At 37.6% G+C, this 19,117-nt stretch overlaps 1 protein-coding gene across 1 annotated transcript; it reads right to left on the reverse strand.

Moving 5' to 3' along the window:
* Positions 1–6,419: 6,419 nt before the first annotated feature.
* On the reverse strand, positions 6,420–19,114 carry LOC124569455 (multifunctional protein ADE2-like). The gene is made up of 8 exons (XM_047131063.1): positions 18,973–19,114; positions 15,312–15,512; positions 14,696–14,874; positions 13,697–13,901; positions 13,088–13,284; positions 12,841–12,991; positions 12,592–12,750; positions 6,420–7,007 (listed from the first exon to the last, which is right to left on the reverse strand). The coding sequence occupies exons 1-8, from the start codon at positions 18,983–18,985 to the stop codon at positions 6,838–6,840; spliced, it is 1,275 nt and encodes a 424-aa protein (XP_046987019.1). The 5' UTR covers positions 18,986–19,114; the 3' UTR covers positions 6,420–6,837.
* Between the last annotated feature and the right edge of the window lie 3 nt (positions 19,115–19,117).

A 19,117-nucleotide genomic window follows, 5' to 3' on the forward strand; every position in this document is an offset into this window, starting at 1 on the left:
TGACTTTTGCAGCTGTCATCCTCTTATTTTTTGTCACAATCCTCTTCAATGACCATCCGTCATTATCATTTAAGACACAATTTTGCCCACATTGTGATTCAGTGGATCATGTTTTTCTGCTTTGGCTATATGTGGTATAAATCTTCAACAAAGTGTCTCTTGAAACACCAGTCATTTCCACAACCTTGGTTACAGAAGAACCCACTATATCAGCAGCAACAATTTGCCCAGATTTGAATTCACTTAGCTCTGACATAATGCACTCACAACTACATAGAACACTGTTCTGACTACAACTGATGCTTGCAACATACTGAAGACATTGCACAAATGCTGTTTGTGGTCAAATATAACTGCAAAAGTTGCAGGTTTGGCTAGTATGTACATTTATGTTCAAGCATATATTTCTGACTGTGTTTCTGTATTTTTGTGCAACTCCTGTACATAGCAGTAGTTTAATTACTAATTATCAAGCAGAATCCTTTTTTTTTTTTTTTGCTTTTTTTTTAAATTTCAGCATTTTGTACATTACTTCCTTGAATGAGTTAAGGATTATTCCAAGCCCAATAAAAGTAATCATATGGGCACCCGTGTTTTCAGCTACAGTTAGGAAGAATTTATTGAATTTACTGTGAGAAACTGTTTTTCTCTTCTTAGCTAAATCTCATTTATAGGATTCTCTTCATTGCTGCCTTTTGACCATCATTGTCAGACAAACCATATATTGTGACACTCACATCTTTTTCATGAAAAACGTTTTGATTTAGAAATAAACTACCAGTTTCTGTTCTGATATGTCCTATTCTCCTTGCTAAACTTACTGTGAGAACATACCAAAGCTGGACATCATGAACTTCAGGTCCCCTCAGTCAGTAATATCCATAATGAAAATCAATACTGGTATATCTACATACAATGATTTCCCAATCGACTAACTGTTGGAGACAAGTATAGTGTCAGAACTGCTCTTTTGTATGTTTCCAAGACTACATTAAAGCACAGAACTTAGAGAGCTGTTCAATAAATTAGGTGCCAAAATGTATTTCCTCTGAATTTTTTTAGGTGAAATCTCTTAAAGCTTTTTAAATAAACCAAACTTTATTAATGTTCTACACCTTTAATCTTCACATCTACATATTTATTTCTCAATGGAGCCACCCTGGCAATGAACACATTTCTTCCAACCAGAGTCCAATTTGTTGATAGTGTCACTGTAGCATGTTTGACTTTGTTGATGGAGCCACAATCTCACCTCTACTTGCACTGCTTCATCACTACCAAGGTGAAGTTCTTAAAGGTGTTCTTTAAGGTTTAGAAACAGATAGGGCCAAGTCACAGCTCAATGCAGAATGAGCGATGACTGTGAATCCATGGCATCAGGTTGTTGTAGATGTCTCAGACCTTGTGTGTAGTCTAACATTTTCACACTGAAGGAGAGGGAGATCCACATGTGGATGGAGTCTTCGAATTCGAAACTTGACAAAAGAATGCTGTTTCTCGCACACTGATATAGTTACGTTACACACAGCCGTAAAATTTTGAGCCTTCTAAAGGCACAAGCTTGCAAATATATAAATGTGATAAATAAAGATGTAGAATGTTAATAGCATTTGTTTTATTTATAAAGCTTTGAGTTTTCACATTAAAAAAATTGGAGATATTAGTAGTCAGCATGCCCTCATATAAATCACTTCAGGTGTTTGGGTTTAAGAAGAAGTTGTTAGTGACTGTTATACTATGACCTTCAGTCTTTAATGGGAATTTTACAGTGAGAAATGGTCCAAAGCTGTCTCTACTGGAAGTTCTTTCTTTACCCAGCATTCACCACGGCACATTGCAGCTACTTCTTTCGCGTCCTCTGATAGAATTGTTTTTGGTTAAATAATATTATGTTTAGATGAAATACACAAATATTCTTACCTAATGTCAGACATTGGCATATTTATTTGACTAAATATTTTCTTTTTAGGCCAAATTCATTACTTCTGTTCCTTTATAGAGATGAAAGTCTTGAAGAAGTCGAATATTTCTTTTTAATGTCATTATCTCCTCTTGTTCTCACTTCCCCTCTCCTAAAAATACAATTTGCCACTATCCCAAGATTTAACATGCCACAGATGCCTAGGATTTTAATAATAATGACAAAGTACATAAAATGTTTTAATATAATAATACATTTCATCGCTCTTAAAAACTGTTTTGATCAACTCCTCAATTGCAAGAAGCCTAAAGAAAAATTACACTTCACAAAAACAGTACCTCACAGATTCAAAACTGCCTACAATAACAGAGTTAGAAGAGGTTACAAAACATCTAAAAAACAACAGAGCACCAGGAGAAGACAGCATTATCTCAGAGATCGAATCATCACAAAGAAAGTCCATAAAATTGTCATAGAAATATGGAATACACAGAAAATTCCACAGGAATGGAAATGTGCATTGATTCACCTGCTCCACAAAAAGAGTGCGAAGACAGACCATAATAACCAGAGGTATCTCCTTATTACCGGTCATCTACTCTCAACAAAGCCACTGAAAACCAAGTATGTCTTACACCAAAACACACAGGAAACAGTTACCATCAACATCAAAACTTTTCCAGTAGAATTAAGATCCAACCTATATAAAGTTTCGTAAGTTTTCTGACCTTCATTGTTACAGACTTCCAGCATATAATGCATTGCGCAAATTGTATGATGTTACCTTCTGTAAAATTCAAACCTACTGTTAATATTTTATTATAAAAGGATGCAAGATTACACTTTTACTTCCCATCCACATCAAGATAATTACAGTCAGTGCTTTTTGAAAGAGCTGTACTAGCATTCACATAAAATTATTTAGGGCAACCACAGAACACATAAATCAACATAGTTGGACAGGTATTTGAAGCCAGCTCCCCCTGCATAAGAATGGTACATTAACTATAGCATCTCCTAGCTCAATAAACAAAAACTAACAATATAAATTAGGATCTATGGCTACTCGCCACATAAAGGAGGCACTGAGCAGTAGACAAGCACATTTAGAAGCATACTTTTGGAAAATATCAGCTTTTGGATGAAGTTCTCCAAAAACTGACATTTTCAAACAGTCTACTTTTAAATGTGCCTGTCTGCCACTCAATGCTTCCTCTATGTGATGAGCAGCTTTATATCCTAATGCGTATTATTGTCCCATTTTGAATTTTCAATCGAAGAGCAGTAACACCTCCACTCATTCATCCATCTGTCCCCTCACCATTCATTCAGAAAAAAAGACAACTACTACATATCTTGAACAATAATGTATTTGATGTTAATATAGACACACTGCCCCCCCCCTCCCACTCCATTAACCGTAGACCTTGTCATGGTGGGTTGGTAAATGTGCCTCACTTACACGGAAGAGCCAAAGAAACTGGTACACATCCCTTATATCATGTAGCGTCCCCACGAGCACGCAGAAGTGCCACAAGACGTGGCCTGGACTCAACTAATGTCTGAAGTAGTGCGGAGAGAACTGACACCATGAATCCTGCAGGATTGTCTATAAATCCGCAAGAGTATGAGGGAATGGAGATCTCTTCTGAACAGCACGTTGCAAAGCATCCCAGATATGCTCAAAAACGTTCATATATGGGGAGTTTGGTGGCCAGCAGAAGTGTTTAAGCTGAGAAGAGTGCTCCTGGAGCCTGTGTGTGGCAATTCTGGATGTGTGGAGCGTCACATTATCCTGCTGGAATTGACCAAGTCTGTTGGAGTGCACAATGGACATGAACGGATGCAGGTTATCAGACAGGTTGCTTATGTGCGTGTCACCTGTCAGAGTCATATCTAGATGTATCAGGGGTCCCATATCACTCCAACTGCACACACCTCACACCATTACAGAGCTTCCACCAGTTTGAACAGTCCCCTACTGACATGCAGGTTCCATGGATTCTTGAGGTTGTCTCCATACCCACACACATCCATCTGCTTGATAGAATTTGAAATGAGACTCGTACAACAAGGTAACATGTTGCAGTCATCAACAGTACAGTGACAGTGTTGACAGGCCCCGGCGAGGCGTAAAGCTATGTGTTGCGCAGTCAAGGGTACACGAGTGGGCCTTCAGCTCCGAAAGCCCCTATCAATGACGTTTCATTGAATGGTTTGCACACTGACACTTGTTGATGGCTCAGCATTGAATTCTGCAGCAATTTGTGGAAGGGTTGCACTTCTGTCACATTGAACGATTCTCTTCAGGTGTCGTTGGTCCCGTTCTTGTAGGATCTTTTTCCGGCCGCAGTGATGTCAGAGATTTGATGTTTTACCGGATTACTGATGTTCATGGTACTCCTGAAATGGCCGTACAGGAAAGTCCCCACTTCATCGCTACCTCGGAGATGCTGTATCCCATCGCTCATCCGCCTACTATAACACAACATTCGAACTCACTTAAATCTTGATAACCTGCCATTGTATCAGCAGTAACTGGTCTAACAATTGCACCACAAACTTGTTGCGTTATATAGGCATTGCCAACCACAGCACTGTATTCTGCCTGTTTACACATCTATGTATTTGAATACGCATGTCTATACCAGTTTCTTTGGCACTTCAGTGTATATAGACACCCCTCCAATCTGGTCCCACCTGTGGTGGGGCTATCTGTGGCCAGGCCAGAACAACATATGGTTCCTGAAGAGGGAAGGCAGTGCTTTCAGTAGATTCGTTGATTGACCGATGCTGCTTTATGAAGTAAGCCAAAATAGCCCTGATGGTACTGCAAATGGCTGAAAGTGAAGGAAAACTGCAGGTTTTATATTTCCCAAGGACATTCAGCTGTACAGTATGGCTTAATGCTTGCCTTTTGTGTCAGATGAACTGAACTCTGGCCTTTCTTTGCACGTGTTGATGCCTTACCATTTGAAGAGGCAGAGGGGTGGCATCACAGGGTGCCACACTTAGCACCATTACACAAGAAGGTTGTATGCACCTTGGAGACAAATTTCAAACTTTTATATCCAATGAGACACAGTTATGGCATTTAAAAAAAAGTGATTCTTAATTGCATTGCACAGTGTAGAAATGACAGCATCATGGGATGGGTGACGTAGTGATTGATTCCAATTTCAAACTTTCAGACAGATATTCAACAAACAGAGAGAAGCTCTACTCTATATTTACACTGCAGTGGAATAGAGGAAATGATATTAATGATTAAGTTTACAATTTTTTGTTCAGAATGCCTTCTGAAAAATGACCCACACATTTTTCATAACTTGATGTTCACAAAATATAAATTGTCAAAATTGAACTAGTTCATTTTTTGCATCACAGCATCTGTTACATAGCTGTGAAGTCAATCCTTTCCCAAAGGTTTTGAAAGATGATTATCGAACTCTGTCACAAAATGAGGATTAGTTCCACTCGGGCTGCCATCAAGACTACTTGTACCATCTGTCAAGCACATGTTGACAGACATTGGAGGGATATTTAGTACATACAGGACGACTACCAGTGGAGACTTTAAGCACAGAAAAGGTTGTCAGGACTAAAGAGTAGTAAATTGCGACTGTGCAGAAAAAGCCCAGCTCAACTGACCTTGGGTATAACATCGAAAAATGAAATTATACAATATAAACCTCCTTCCCTGCTGGACGTTTACATAGTATCAAATATGCACCCTGAAAAGAATGTCACCGTCTATCACTAACCATGTGTATTCATTTGTTCACCTTCAGCACCCACAGGACACTTTTACTTTCACAAGGACACTGTACTACACTGTCACTTCCCAATTGTCATCCTAGTGAGAGTAACACTCCATGAACCACAAAACAAAACACAGAAGTTACTTCTCTGATCTGCAGTTTCACTTCTTACAAGTTTACTTAATGGCCTTTTACAGCTTCAAAGTTCATGTATTTTTCAGTCTCCTGAATTTTTATGCTTCTCTCTTCAGTATTTTATAACATGTAATTTCACTACTATTTGAATGCCTTCCATCACTGCTTGCACTTCAACAATTTCACTTTTACTGTATAACTATAAGAAACAACTGTAAATGCCTGTGTGGAAATCCATTTTGTTGTTTGGGCTGCACACGTCGATGGACGTCAAGCAGTGAACTGTGGCAAGATTTCATAACATAACTGATGTCTGAACAAAAATTTAGTTTCCATTAGTTTCTGCCCCAGCCTGCACAACTGTCAAAATAAATACTGATTTTTAACCTGCTGCCTGCTAACTTACTTTGAGTTACCCTCATAACATACAACAACCACTGACTTCTGATATTCTTTCGCATATTTACCAAATGGAACCACTATAATCATATGGAAGGTAGTGTATTACTATGGTTTGTTCAAAATTATTGGGAAATTTAAAGAAAGATGGTTGATGTTAGGTACAGAGGAAGTGATATTTTCTTATCAAATGGCATAAAGAGTTACTTTTTAATATATTTTATTAAATGAAATTAGTGAAAATTTTTTTATAAGCTATCAGTCAACAAATTATATAGACAATTTACGAATTACTTGCTATACTGGAATATGAAAATATACCATCATCATTGGCAATTTCTTATATGGCACATAAAACTTGAAATAAAGTGCACAGAAGCATAAAAACAGTATGCAAAGGAACAAGTTATTCAAAGACTATTGAATAATACAGCTCATTTACTTTCTGGAGCATTGCTATGTATGATTTTATAAAAATATCTATTGAAATACAAATTACAGTACATCTAATGGAAGACTGACAATCACTGCCATTAAAATGTTCCCAAATCAATGGTCCCAATTAGTAGTTGCATGGCATCACCTTTAAACTGAGAGCAGACTGTTTCCAAATGCTACATATCATTGCACATTGAGATTTCTCATCTTTTTATCTGCAACTTTCAGATTGATGAAGTTCTGCAGCTTCTTCACTCTAAGACGTGACCACACAACATAGTCACACAAACCGTGAATCTGAGCTGCGGCCAAGGCAGCAGCTTCAGGATACACCACAGTTGTGCACCCTAAGCCTGTAAGAGATACACAACAAACAATTGTTTACAATAGCTACATCAGTATGTAAAAAACAAAAAAATAAATCACACATGTTTTAAAAGGCTTTACAGAAAATAATGATGCATAATGTGGATTAGAAAAAAAAAATTGTGCTGTAATTTTTTAACACAATGTTCTGCAAACAGGATGTGTCTGAAGAATAGCATTATGATGCAGTCAACGGAAAGGGTTGTGCAAGTTTTATTGGAACATTTTGGTTCTGTCATTGATAAGGCATAACAATATTTCTAACTGTATTAAAGAACAATTGCAAGGCATGTGTCATGATGCTCCATCCAAGTACTAAGAAATGACAACAGTCGGTACAGAAATGGGTTGCTCAGTGTATATGATTGGGCCTGTCCTGTGGATAAATTTCACATGTAAAACAAGAATAAATGAGTAACAGAATGCATGTTTAGCACTGACCTACGAAAGAGCCATCAAGAGGAAACTTAGTACCTGTTACTAAGCTGTTGGCTCAGAATAATGCTATTCTGTGTGTGTTACTGCTCTGTATGTGAATGATTACAGGTCATATTAGTAAAATAAATGCACAATGAGTGTCCACAACAATAATGATCTTTACATACTACTTAAGTCCAAATCAATTACAGATTTTTTATTATAATATTTCATGTTCTATGTCTTGTCAGCTTTGGACACTGTAATTATTAACTACAGTAATATAAAAAATGACATATGCATTGCCAGCTAATGAAAGTGACACCTCACCAACCAAAATTAGAACTTCCACAAAAGTTCAGTGACATATATATAGCAAATCAACTACCACAGCATGACTGCCAATTTGGCTCGAAAGTATACACAGGTTAAAGTGTCATTCAAGAAGCAGTGTTAGTGGGATATTTTTTTTCTATCCATACATATATAAAAACCAACATAATAAGTGTTAAAGACTACAGAAACTGCCAGTTAAATCATGAAGTATTATTTTATAAGAGTACAGTGCTTCAGTAAGTACAATACCTCAATAATGACATGAATATTCCAAATAACAGCAACAATTACATATGGATGTTTCAGTCAAAGAAATAACTACCTCCAATTTTGCTATTTTTCAGTTGTGTTGATATACAGATCTATCAGGCAAAAAACAGAAAATATGCTTAAACGAGTGTTGTGCCAGTATCTGTTAACAGATTTGTGTACTTCCAGGAAGTGAAATGCCTTTGTTCAGCAATACAGTGAGCCATGTCCACCAACTGTTGAATGGGGAGGATTGTGATGCAAAGTTTCAAGTTTACAATGATTCAGGGACTGATGTGGAAGTAAGCAAGCACAAGCAAGCAAGTAAGTAAGTACATAAGTAAAGAAACAACAGTCCACACACATTTGTGTATCTCAAGTTTTAAGTTAATATTTATGTGTACTGGTATATGAGGGTTGCTTAAGCACGTAGTTTCATATTCAGATAATCCATATTTAGAATTTTGCAGGGAAAGATAGCATTGGAAATGCAAAGAATGAATCTTTTTCAGAAATTCTTTCACATATTCCAACAGTTGTTGGAAACAAAACAGGAATGTAAGAACTGCCATTGCAGGATGTTATCTTGTTAGTACAGGGAACAAGAAGTCCGAGCAAGCAAGTGACGATTTTGCTGTCACTGAAAAAGCACACCACAAGCATGATAATTATGTACCTGAACACTGGATGGAATTTGTGTAAAAATCTCATTTCAGGTGATGTGAATGCAGATAAATGACAGTGTCATACACTGAATGGGTCAAAGTCTTTACTGTTTACTGAAAGTATGCTACCAATGCGCAAGAAGTAAAATGGCTGTAATTTAAGGGGATTCATAATAATAGTTTATCAGTCATCTGTACTAGAGTTTTAGATCTTTATTTCTGCTACACACCTTTGTGCAAAAGCTCCAGAATACAAATCATAAATAACAATCTAAAAACCAGACTTTTATTCATAATATGTATGTTCCATTCCAATACTAGCGATATTCAAATACTCTGTAGGTGGCACTGAAGTCAGGAAAAGAGTCGCCTTGAATAGACAACTGACAACAGGGAGCATGAAGATTTCTGGGGCCAGTCAAATGTGCAGCTTCACTCAATGAGAGCAGTGAGGCTCGCACAGCCACATTAGGTTATAACAATGTGCTGGCCACAGTACCCTCCTATGGCAGGGCCCCAGTACCGACCCCTTACAGGGTAAGAGTCTTTGCCTGCAGATTCCTTTCAGGCCACTGACATGCTACTCCACACCTTCGTGCAATGTAGGCTGAGCACAACCACTGCTAGGCAGCACCAGGAAGGAGACAAAATGAATGTAAAACTCTTGCTAATAAATTACTTAACTGAATGGTGTCTCATTAACACCCCAACACTCCACAGGACTCCACTATCACACTGTCCTACAATTATGTAGGAGGCTGCATCTAAGAGGGCTCACACAAATTTCGCATCTGCAAGTGGTCTCCTGATTCCCTGGTGCCTACATTTCTTTCAATGAAGTTTGTTAAGTGGACATAGTTACTTTTTCTCAAAATCTCAGTTACTATAAATAAGAATACAAAACAAACCACTGGAATGCAAATGTCTAACTAATTTCCCTATGTTAATTATGTATATTTTCATGTGTGCTATTTGTATTATTTGCAGTAAAGAAAGGAAAGCCTGTAAGTATGCTTTTCTCCAAAATTAGAATTTGTATATGGCACACCGAAGTGTCCATCTAAGGACTACATAAATATAAAATCTTTTTCATTAGAGATAGTCTTTTTGCATCCATCTATTTTTCACTTGAGAAAAAGAGACCTATGCCACATGTCATTCCCATTAATTAATTACTTTTTCATCCGAAGAAAGAATTTTACATAATACATCTGAACATACAAACTACTGTATCTGGAAAACAGGTTGTTAAGCATATCTTCACACCAGCTGTTCTTCTCTTCTCAATACTTGAACGGAATATCATGACACATGCCTTATAATTGTTCTGCAATGCTATTTGAATATTTTGGTTCCAATGGTTATGGATTCAACACTTGATACTTGTTCAGTGAAATAAAGAAATATTCAGTGTACCTATACTTCACCACTATCCACATCACAATGAATTTCTTACAAGAATGACACTTTGAACTGTAATGAAGATTACATTTTAGTATCAATCAATGCATAATGTTACAAAGTCTTATATGCTTATTACACAGCTCCTACTAACTGGTCTCATTCTCCCGTGGGTCTCATAGCAGCTTCCATTCTATGTATCCTTTATTACCCTTTCGTATTTGTCACACACACAATCCAGGCACTTCAAATGTAAAAGCTCATCAATCTAATCAAAAAATTAACATCACAAAGTAGAAGTTCCATATGAATGACATATTACTCATATTATACAGACTGTGCAAAGCTTATTATCATAAACACAATGTGACACACCTCTAGCTAGAATCACTTATCTGACCATACGTATGTCGTGTCATCTTGGGGAAATATCAAACTAAGTTACTTCCACCTGTTGCAATTGGTCGAGAGATGTTGGCAAAGCAGACTGGACCTGATGCCATCACATCATTCTCTCCACCAATCCAACCCTCCAATTAACTAACATAGCAGCAGGTGAGCTAATGACAGTATCAGAGCGCACTGTGTAATGCACGAGATGTATGCACATGTATTGTTCTACTGGAAGAGCATTTCACCCCAAGCATTGTGGTGTTGAGTGTACCCTGTACTGTTCACTTGTCCCTTTAAAAACAGCGGAGGTGTATGATCATTGTAAGCTATAGCTCAACATAATGCACGTGACTTCCACCAAACAGTTCCTGCTACACATGGTGACCACCCACAAAGCAACACTGACTCCTAAATTGTGCAGCAGTCACTGTGCTATCAGCTACGGCTTCTCATCTTATGTAGCAGCGTGAGTTTGAACTGGTATGCTGCTGCCATCATCATGAACCAAGATGAGCGTGTGGCTAACTGGACCACCGACAGCAGCAGTTACATACCCCAGTCAACTTATATCTACCGCAACGGGCAATGCTTTGTGAGGAACAACTGTTATTGAATTCACAATACGACCTTAATGAAACTCCAACTGCATGGATTCTATTCCCTGACACTATCCAGGGAGGTAGGGAATGAATGCCTACTATGTTTACTAACTTACACCTTAATGCTCAAAACAAGGCCAGTTTTATTACCCTCCCATGATATTACAGCACTTTGCTTCATGTAGCAGCTATTAGAAACATGTGGTGACATTACAGTAAACAATTACAGTCATAACTAAGGAAAACACATCACACTGTGATTGTTTAAGACAGAGCAGAGATGCTATCAAGTGGTTCAGTGAGTCCTCATGAAACTTCTCAAAAACTCATGATAAGGTGACCACAGTGCCCTCACTCTCAGATCCAATAATATTTTGGTTGACTAAAATCTTGTTAAATTAAGTTTTCATGGGCTCAGTATATTCATGCTCCTGATATAGCTCCTGCTCAATTAACACCACAGCACAATGTTTCGCATCATTGCCTTCACTGCCCTCTTCCAGTGTCCCATGCATGTAGAGCGGCACAGAGAAAGAAAAATATTTTAAGATGATTGTAACAGCCCTGGAGCAGTGGCTGAAGTGGGTAAAAGGTGTCAAACTGTATAGCAATAACAAATGTTTAGTCACTGTGGAGCAGTGCAGAGCGGGCAGTGTTTGTGCTTATAATTTATCAACAAAGTGACAATTTGGAAACTGCGCAACAAGAATTTCAGTACTGCTATCACATCCTGCCCGGAGATGAATAGCTTAAAGTATACTCTTACCAAATTCAATTTTATCCATACAATCTTCAGATTGTGCAAGACCTGAATCCTAATGGCTGTGTCCCGTGTCTGCAAATTTGTGAACAATTGTTAGTTAAAGACTGTAATGATGTAAACTTAATTCAGAATCCTTGTATGCCTCATGGAACCAATTTTCATGTATGTGGTTACGTGAATGAGCGGATTTTGTTACTGGGCTAAAAGAAACAATGTTCAGATTAATCAGCATCAATTACACAGTACCGAAGTTACCGTATTGTGTGCCGTGTTGTGGAAATGATAGGTCCCTTCTTTTCTGTCACTGACATCTGAACGTTAGAGATTTTTCTCTCCAAGATTACATACATTTCCAGAGCTTGATTTTCTGCACATTGAAGTGGATGGTGTTACCTACACATTGATAGCCATCTGGCAGCAGCAAAACGTATGTTCAGGAATACCTTAATTTCAAAGACTGCTAACATTGCCTTGCCACCATAGTCTCCAAATCTTTCAGTCTGTGACTTCTTTTTACTGGGACATTCTTAAAAATATTGCATACCAGATTAAACCAAGAACTTTCTAAGCTGAGCACACTAATTGAAGAGGAAACACCAAATACACCATGTGACACATTGCACTGTGCTATGCAAAACCTATATCAATGACTTACTAGATGAATGTTGCAAAATGGACAGCATCTGCCTGTGTAATGTTTCTTTTATGTACAGAAATTAATTGACAATCTTTTTGTTTTGATACTTACCCGATGGTATATTTAATGAAGACCAAATGTCCTGTGCGACATTATCTGCTCTCACAGGTGGGCAATTGATAACTGGGAAAGATGTGTTTCCTGAAAGAACAGGTCCAAGACCATTGCTTCGCCCAGCAACGGCAATGAATACTACTTTCTGGCCACAACCTGCAGTTGTCAAGAAATACATGTACATTATATATATGTCCACTACTACAACCTTTTTTATGAAATATTATTTCATCACAATAAAGATACCTTCATAAAATGCAGTTATTTTAAGAGCTTCATCTGTGTTCTTATGTGCAGACGTTACTCTCATTTCACATGGAATACCCATAGCTTTCAAGTTGTCTGCAATAACTGAAGAATGTTTTTCATCTGCTGGAGAGCCCATAAGTATAACGACCTGTTTTGGGAAGTAAGAAAAGACATTAGTGAATGAACGTAAGATCACAATTAAAATGCTTATATTACAATAAAATGCTGTTTATCATTAGCTTACCAAACACTTTGGAACTGGTATTATAGTTTCTAACTGCTCAGCAACCCAGATGAAATTTCTCTTAACTGTAGCAAGATCCTCATCCGTAACCTTACTCAGATTTCGATACACCTGCTTATCCTTCATCAGGCGTTTGTCTCCTGAGGGCCACAGTCTCCAAGAGTCACTATCAATTACATCTGATATTAAAATCTGCCCTGCAAAACAGAACAAAAGAAAGCTGCACAAACTTCTCCTCATAATAATAATAAAACAATTACAACAATATGCAAGGTAAACTGTTATTCTTTTAGTGCATGGAAATATCCAGATATCTAATTACAGGTGGATAAGATGGAAACCTAACTAATAATTGCCTCATTTTGCATTTATCATGGTCATATCACACTGTGCACCATATATTCCTGATCACATCTGCCTCTCGGTCCACATTTAAAATACTTAATTTATATCTGAAAAGTGCTAATAATATTAACTAGTTTCACAATGCAATGTTATCATTATATTCTGTAATATGTTTCTGTAACAGCATCACACAAAAATCTGCATGCACAGGGCACAGAACTTCATTTTGTTTATGTAAATGAGAAATGTTGAAATGTTTCTTACCAGAGGAATCAATTCCAAATTCTATTTTCATATCTATGAGAGCACAATCTTTTTCAGCCCATGCTTTTTCTAAAACTTCAAAGACAACAACAGTTGTTTTGCGCATTATATCAACCTCATCCTGGCCAATCACTACACCATTTAAGTTGAAGTTTGCTGATATTATCTGTTCTTCTGACCACTGTGGATCATGATTAGCATCATCCTGCAGAAAAGAAAATGACAAATCACAGATCATCAGAAAGAAGTTCTAAGTAATAATATATATTATATAAATCAACATTTACGATATACTGAACTCTAATTCGGCATTCAGTAGTCCACCACCTTATTTATCTCACCCACATCTGGCATCTCGTCCAACAAGCAGAAATGATGTGTACAACAATGAACCATTTAGTGCTATAATGATGTTAATTACAATGTTAAACAATGCTATAATCTGAGAAAAAGGCAAAACTGAAGAAGAATATGTTATTAAGCGACCAAATGGAGAAAAGTGATGAAGAAATAATTGAAAGTGTGCAGAAAAATAATGATAAATGTGACGAGAAAATAGAAGAGAGAACATGAAGATTTCTCACACTGCTTGTGCTGAAGCTGCAGACACCTTCCTGGAGTATATTATGCAACAACCAGATACATGGAGTACTGATGCAATGCTTGTAAAGCGGATGCGTGCTGGCATCACCTGTCCTCATTGCAACAACTAAAAATTGGGGACACGTTTGTGGTGAGCAATCAACAGGACTCTTTATGTACACACCCAAGAACTATGTTTTCTATGAAAATTAATGTATCTTTAGATTTAATAATGTATAGTGCCTATATATTTAAATTAAATTTGACACACTCGAAGTGATCTGGCAGCCATACGTGCAAAAAATGGCCAGATTTGCAAGACTCCTGTGTACATCATTTACAAGTACTCAGTCTCATTTTCAACTGAAATTAGAACACTGTCCCAATATATCAATTTATAAGTAAACAACAGCTAACCTTGTAAAAGGTTTCTTGCAGAGGTGGGTTAAAGCGATACCCTTCAGGAACTCCAGGATGCCTCTTCAAAAATGAACCTGTTGCTAATCTTCGCGTTACCCATTCAATTGGCACCATTTCACACTTCTTAGCAATGAATGCCTTCTCACCCGCATGCTTCACAAATGAAGTTTTTAGCCCTGTAAAAATTAAATCAAATTTTACTGACATACACTCACTATGTATTTACACTCAAACTGCTAAATTTTGCCATTGGTGACTTCACCTTTTCTTGCAAAATGGCTCCGAGCACTATGGGACTTAACTTCTGTGGTCATCAGTCCCCTAGAACTTAGAACTGCTTAAACCTAACTAACCTAAAGACATCACACACATCCATGCCCGAGGCAGGGTTCGAACCTGCGACCGTAGCGGTCACGCGGTTCCAGACTGAAGTGCCAAGAACCGCACGGCCACACCGGCCGGCCCTTTTCTTGCAGCCTTCCTTAGTGTACTGGACCAATATTTAAACAAACATAACTGCTTAAAGGTATGGAACACAGCATATGCTAACTTTATACAACAAAACACCACAATTGGCACTTCCATGCAAAAGCTAAGTGGTCATATCACCTACCAACTGAATTGAGTAGCTCAAAAACTTTGCAGTTCGTTCTGTTTGATACGGCTGCTTTACCCTCCAAGTCATGAGCTTTCACACCATCTCCTGCTGTGATTCGATCTTTACTTTCAACATAAACCAGATCAGGTGAGTCTTCTAGAGCCCACACTTTCTTAGTCTTTCCTTCAATCACAAGTTTACCCAACTTGTAGTTTCCTGGAAAAAAAGAAAGGAAAGACAAGATGAATCTTCAATAATGAACACTGCAAAATACGTACACAAGGAAGAATAAGAGTTAGTAGTGATGACTATCATGTTGAGCCTCTGAAAGCAATGAAATGTAATACGTAGATTCGAGTGACTGTCTATGGATAAAATGCCATCTACTCTATAGGATTAGTTGTTGATCAGTGGTAGAAGTACAAGGAAAGAAGGAAACACAAGCTATGATTACAAAATGAGAAAGGAAATCAGCTGTGTCGTCCTCAAAGCAATCATCCCAGCATTTGCCTGGAGCAATTTAGGGAAATCATGTCAAACCTAAAGCTGGATGGCAGGACAGGGATTTGAACAGTGTCCTCTCAGATGTGAATCCAGTACACTAACCACTAATACTTCGCTAGGTTGGCAATAATTACTATGGACAACTGAATATCTTTAAAGAGTGCAGGGGCAGTTCAACAAAACCTGACGTTTTAATCTCACAGAACGGGCATATGATTAGTGAAACTGAACAGTTCAAATTCCTAGGTGTTCAGATAGATAGTAAGCTGTCGTGGAAAGCCCACATTCAGGATCTTGTTCAAAGACTTAATACTGCCATTTTCACTATTCGAATGGTATCGAAAGTGAGTGATATTTCGACACGTAAATTAGTCTACTTTGCTTATTTTCATTCACTTATGTCGTATGGTGTTATGTTTTGGGGTAACTCTTCCCATTCTAGAAGGATATTTTTGGCTCAGAAACGGGCGGTTTGGGCAATAAGTGGTGTGAGTTCACGAACCTCTTGTCGACCTCTTTTTACGAGTCTGGGTATTTTGACATTGGCCTCTCAATATGTATATTCCTTATTGTCGTTTCTTGTTACCAATATTAGTTTATTTCCAACAATTAGCAGCTTTCACTCAGTTAATACTCGGCAGAAATCAAACCTCCATTTGGATCGGACTTCCTTAACTCTTGTGCAAAAAGGTATGTAGTATACTGCTGCATCCATTTTCAATAAGCTGCCACTCGAATTTAAAAATCTTAGCAGTAATCCACGCGCTTTCAAATCAAAACTGAAGAGTTTACTCATGGGTCACTCCTATTCTGTCGAGGAGTTCCTTGAAAAATTAAGATGATTCTCATTGTATTGCTGATAGCGTTTGCTTAAACTTATGGACCGATTTTCTTTCAGGTTCATGAACATTTATTTTTATCCGTTATTACTTTTTATGTTGTAAGTTCATTAAGTTCATGTACTGACACGTTCCATGACCTTGGAGATTTGCTCCTCAATTTGGTCCTATGGAACTTGACATTTAAATAAATAAAAAAAATAAATTACTGGGGAACAACGACTTACTACATTACGATAATGAAAGAAAGAAATTACACTGACACTGTATTTAAACTATCTTTTGTATCACGGCATTTGAGATTTGAGGTTTTATGTGCTGAGCATGTTATGGCTACAACCCCCCCCCCCCCTCCCCCTTTACCACCCATCTTTAATGGTTACAACAAACATGAATAATGAAACTTATTGGAGTAGTCACTTATTTGTCATCAGCGTGAAGTGATCTTCCCTCATCACTGTATGGATGAAATATATAGGGGTAATAAGAAGTGGATGGAAATCCTCTGCACTGCAAAAAAGATGTCTTACTTGAAGGTATATGAATGTGTACTGTTGTTAGACAGCCCAATATTCTTAGTGTATTATTTTCCATCACAATTTGCAGATTCCCCTGTCTAGATGTGTGTGAGATATTTCATTCCAACCCGAGTTAAGTGTACTCTTGTGTATCAAACAATTAATACAGCAATATTATGACACTATTGTTTCTTAATTATATGGAAGTCTACCTAATGACAAATCGTAAGTGAAAGATCACATACTGTAAGTGATACTGTTTCAAAGAAGCCAGAAATACTCCTTGCTGCACCCCCCCCCCCCCTCCCCTTCTACATTCAGTAACAGTCACTTAACCAGCTTTCTTCTGAATTTGCTTTAGGTGTTAACTTTTGTGACCCTTACAGCTAATACGGTGTACTGTCTTCCCTCCTCCTGTGTGTGACCCCCTTTTCTTTTTCCACACAGTCACTGTATTTTTGATGGTAGTCACAAGTATATATTGGTTTGTGTGTTTCTACTACGATCCAATATTTGCTGCATTTGTTGTGCTACCACCTCTATAACCTAGGTAGGTTAAATCACTTTCTGCAAATAAAAAAAAAAAAATAAAAATAAAAAAAGAGGAAAGAAAGCAAGTGCAGAATTTTTTAAATATATGTTCGATGCTTTTTGAGGTATAGACGACTTGGCCCGGCGCCTAGTCAAATGACACACAAAACTTGTCTAACATCAGACCTGATTTGTTAATGGGGTTATTATTGTCTATAGATCACTACCTACAGGCAAAGTACCTGTGACAAACTATCACATTAGGTCAGGTCTAACCAATTAGCTTTCTGAACACTTGACTGATCACTAATGCATCCAATTCTACATTAACAGCATTTTAATTTATAATTATGCTGGTCTTCAAATTTGCCATAATATTTTTTATCGCACCACAGCTAAAACCAGCTAAGAACATGCACAGCCACACTATGTGCCTATCTTACTGAGGTCGGTATTTTGGAAGTAATAAGGCATGCATGCAAAAAGTTTATCTTAAAGCTGTAATCAGACAGCAACAACAAGATCTTATTATTGAAATATTCATGTTCATAGAGCGGAGTATTTGTTATTAGCTCTTCTGCTCTCCAATTTTTATAGTTTAAAAATGGTGCAAAATGTTTCAAGAAACAAGTTCTCTTTGGCTGAGAACTAGAGTTTACTACTACTACTACTACTACTACAACAAGAATAGTCAGTATCAAATGCCCTATATTTTAGAGGGGTCACTGTCCCCGAAAATACCTTTATTTGTGGGCACATATAACGATATTACAATCTTACAGTGCTGCACACATTAAAAACAAAATGCACATTTGAAAAGTAAATCTTTAAGAATGTAAAATGATTTCTTTTACAGCCAAACAAACTTTCACTGCCCGTTTGAAAACATGAAAATAAAAGAAACCGAGCAGTGAATTAAAATAATTCTTACAGCTGTGTCACATGTTCTGTTTGCCTTACTCTGCGCCTTATAAGCTGCCGTTGTCGACGCACTCCCAGTCTTTCTAATTAAGACCCTAAATGTAGATTCCTATAACGGACTAGTTTAAAGTAAACTGTATCAATCCTCTGGTGATAAGAAATTTAACCCACGTACACGCAAGTTTCTCCGTACGATAATTAGTATAAAGGACAACAGCGATTAATAGTGCGACAAAATATGCGTCTAATTTAAAGAATAGTATTTTGAATACTTCAGTACATGTTACTCTGTTTACAAACATGCAGCTGTAATGGCGAACATGTGCTCTGTAACCATAAGTGCGCGGAATAGTTTAACTTTACCTTCTCCAGCCATTGCTGTAATAGTATTTCAGCCCACAGCCTCAGACACCACCGCACACCAAACTAACCGGGAATGGCAGCAAATCTTCAGCAGCTGCCGTACTCGTTTGGCGCTCAAAGTTTCCTCCCCCACCAGAAGCCAGTC

Source organism: Schistocerca americana, unplaced genomic scaffold (genome assembly GCF_021461395.2).
Source record: "Schistocerca americana isolate TAMUIC-IGC-003095 unplaced genomic scaffold, iqSchAmer2.1 HiC_scaffold_15, whole genome shotgun sequence".
NCBI classification, from domain to species: Eukaryota; Metazoa; Arthropoda; class Insecta; order Orthoptera; family Acrididae; genus Schistocerca; species Schistocerca americana.

Excerpts from the sequence above, each read along its gene's own strand:
- LOC124569455 (XM_047131063.1), bottom strand. Across the intron at positions 13,285-13,696 it reads ATTTGGAATTGATTCCTCTG|GGCAGATTTTAATATCAGAT; the intron begins GTAAGAAACATT and ends TCTGTTTTGCAG. Across the intron at positions 7,008-12,591 it reads TTCATTAAATATACCATCGG|GCTTAGGGTGCACAACTGTG; the intron begins GTAAGTATCAAA and ends TATCTCTTACAG.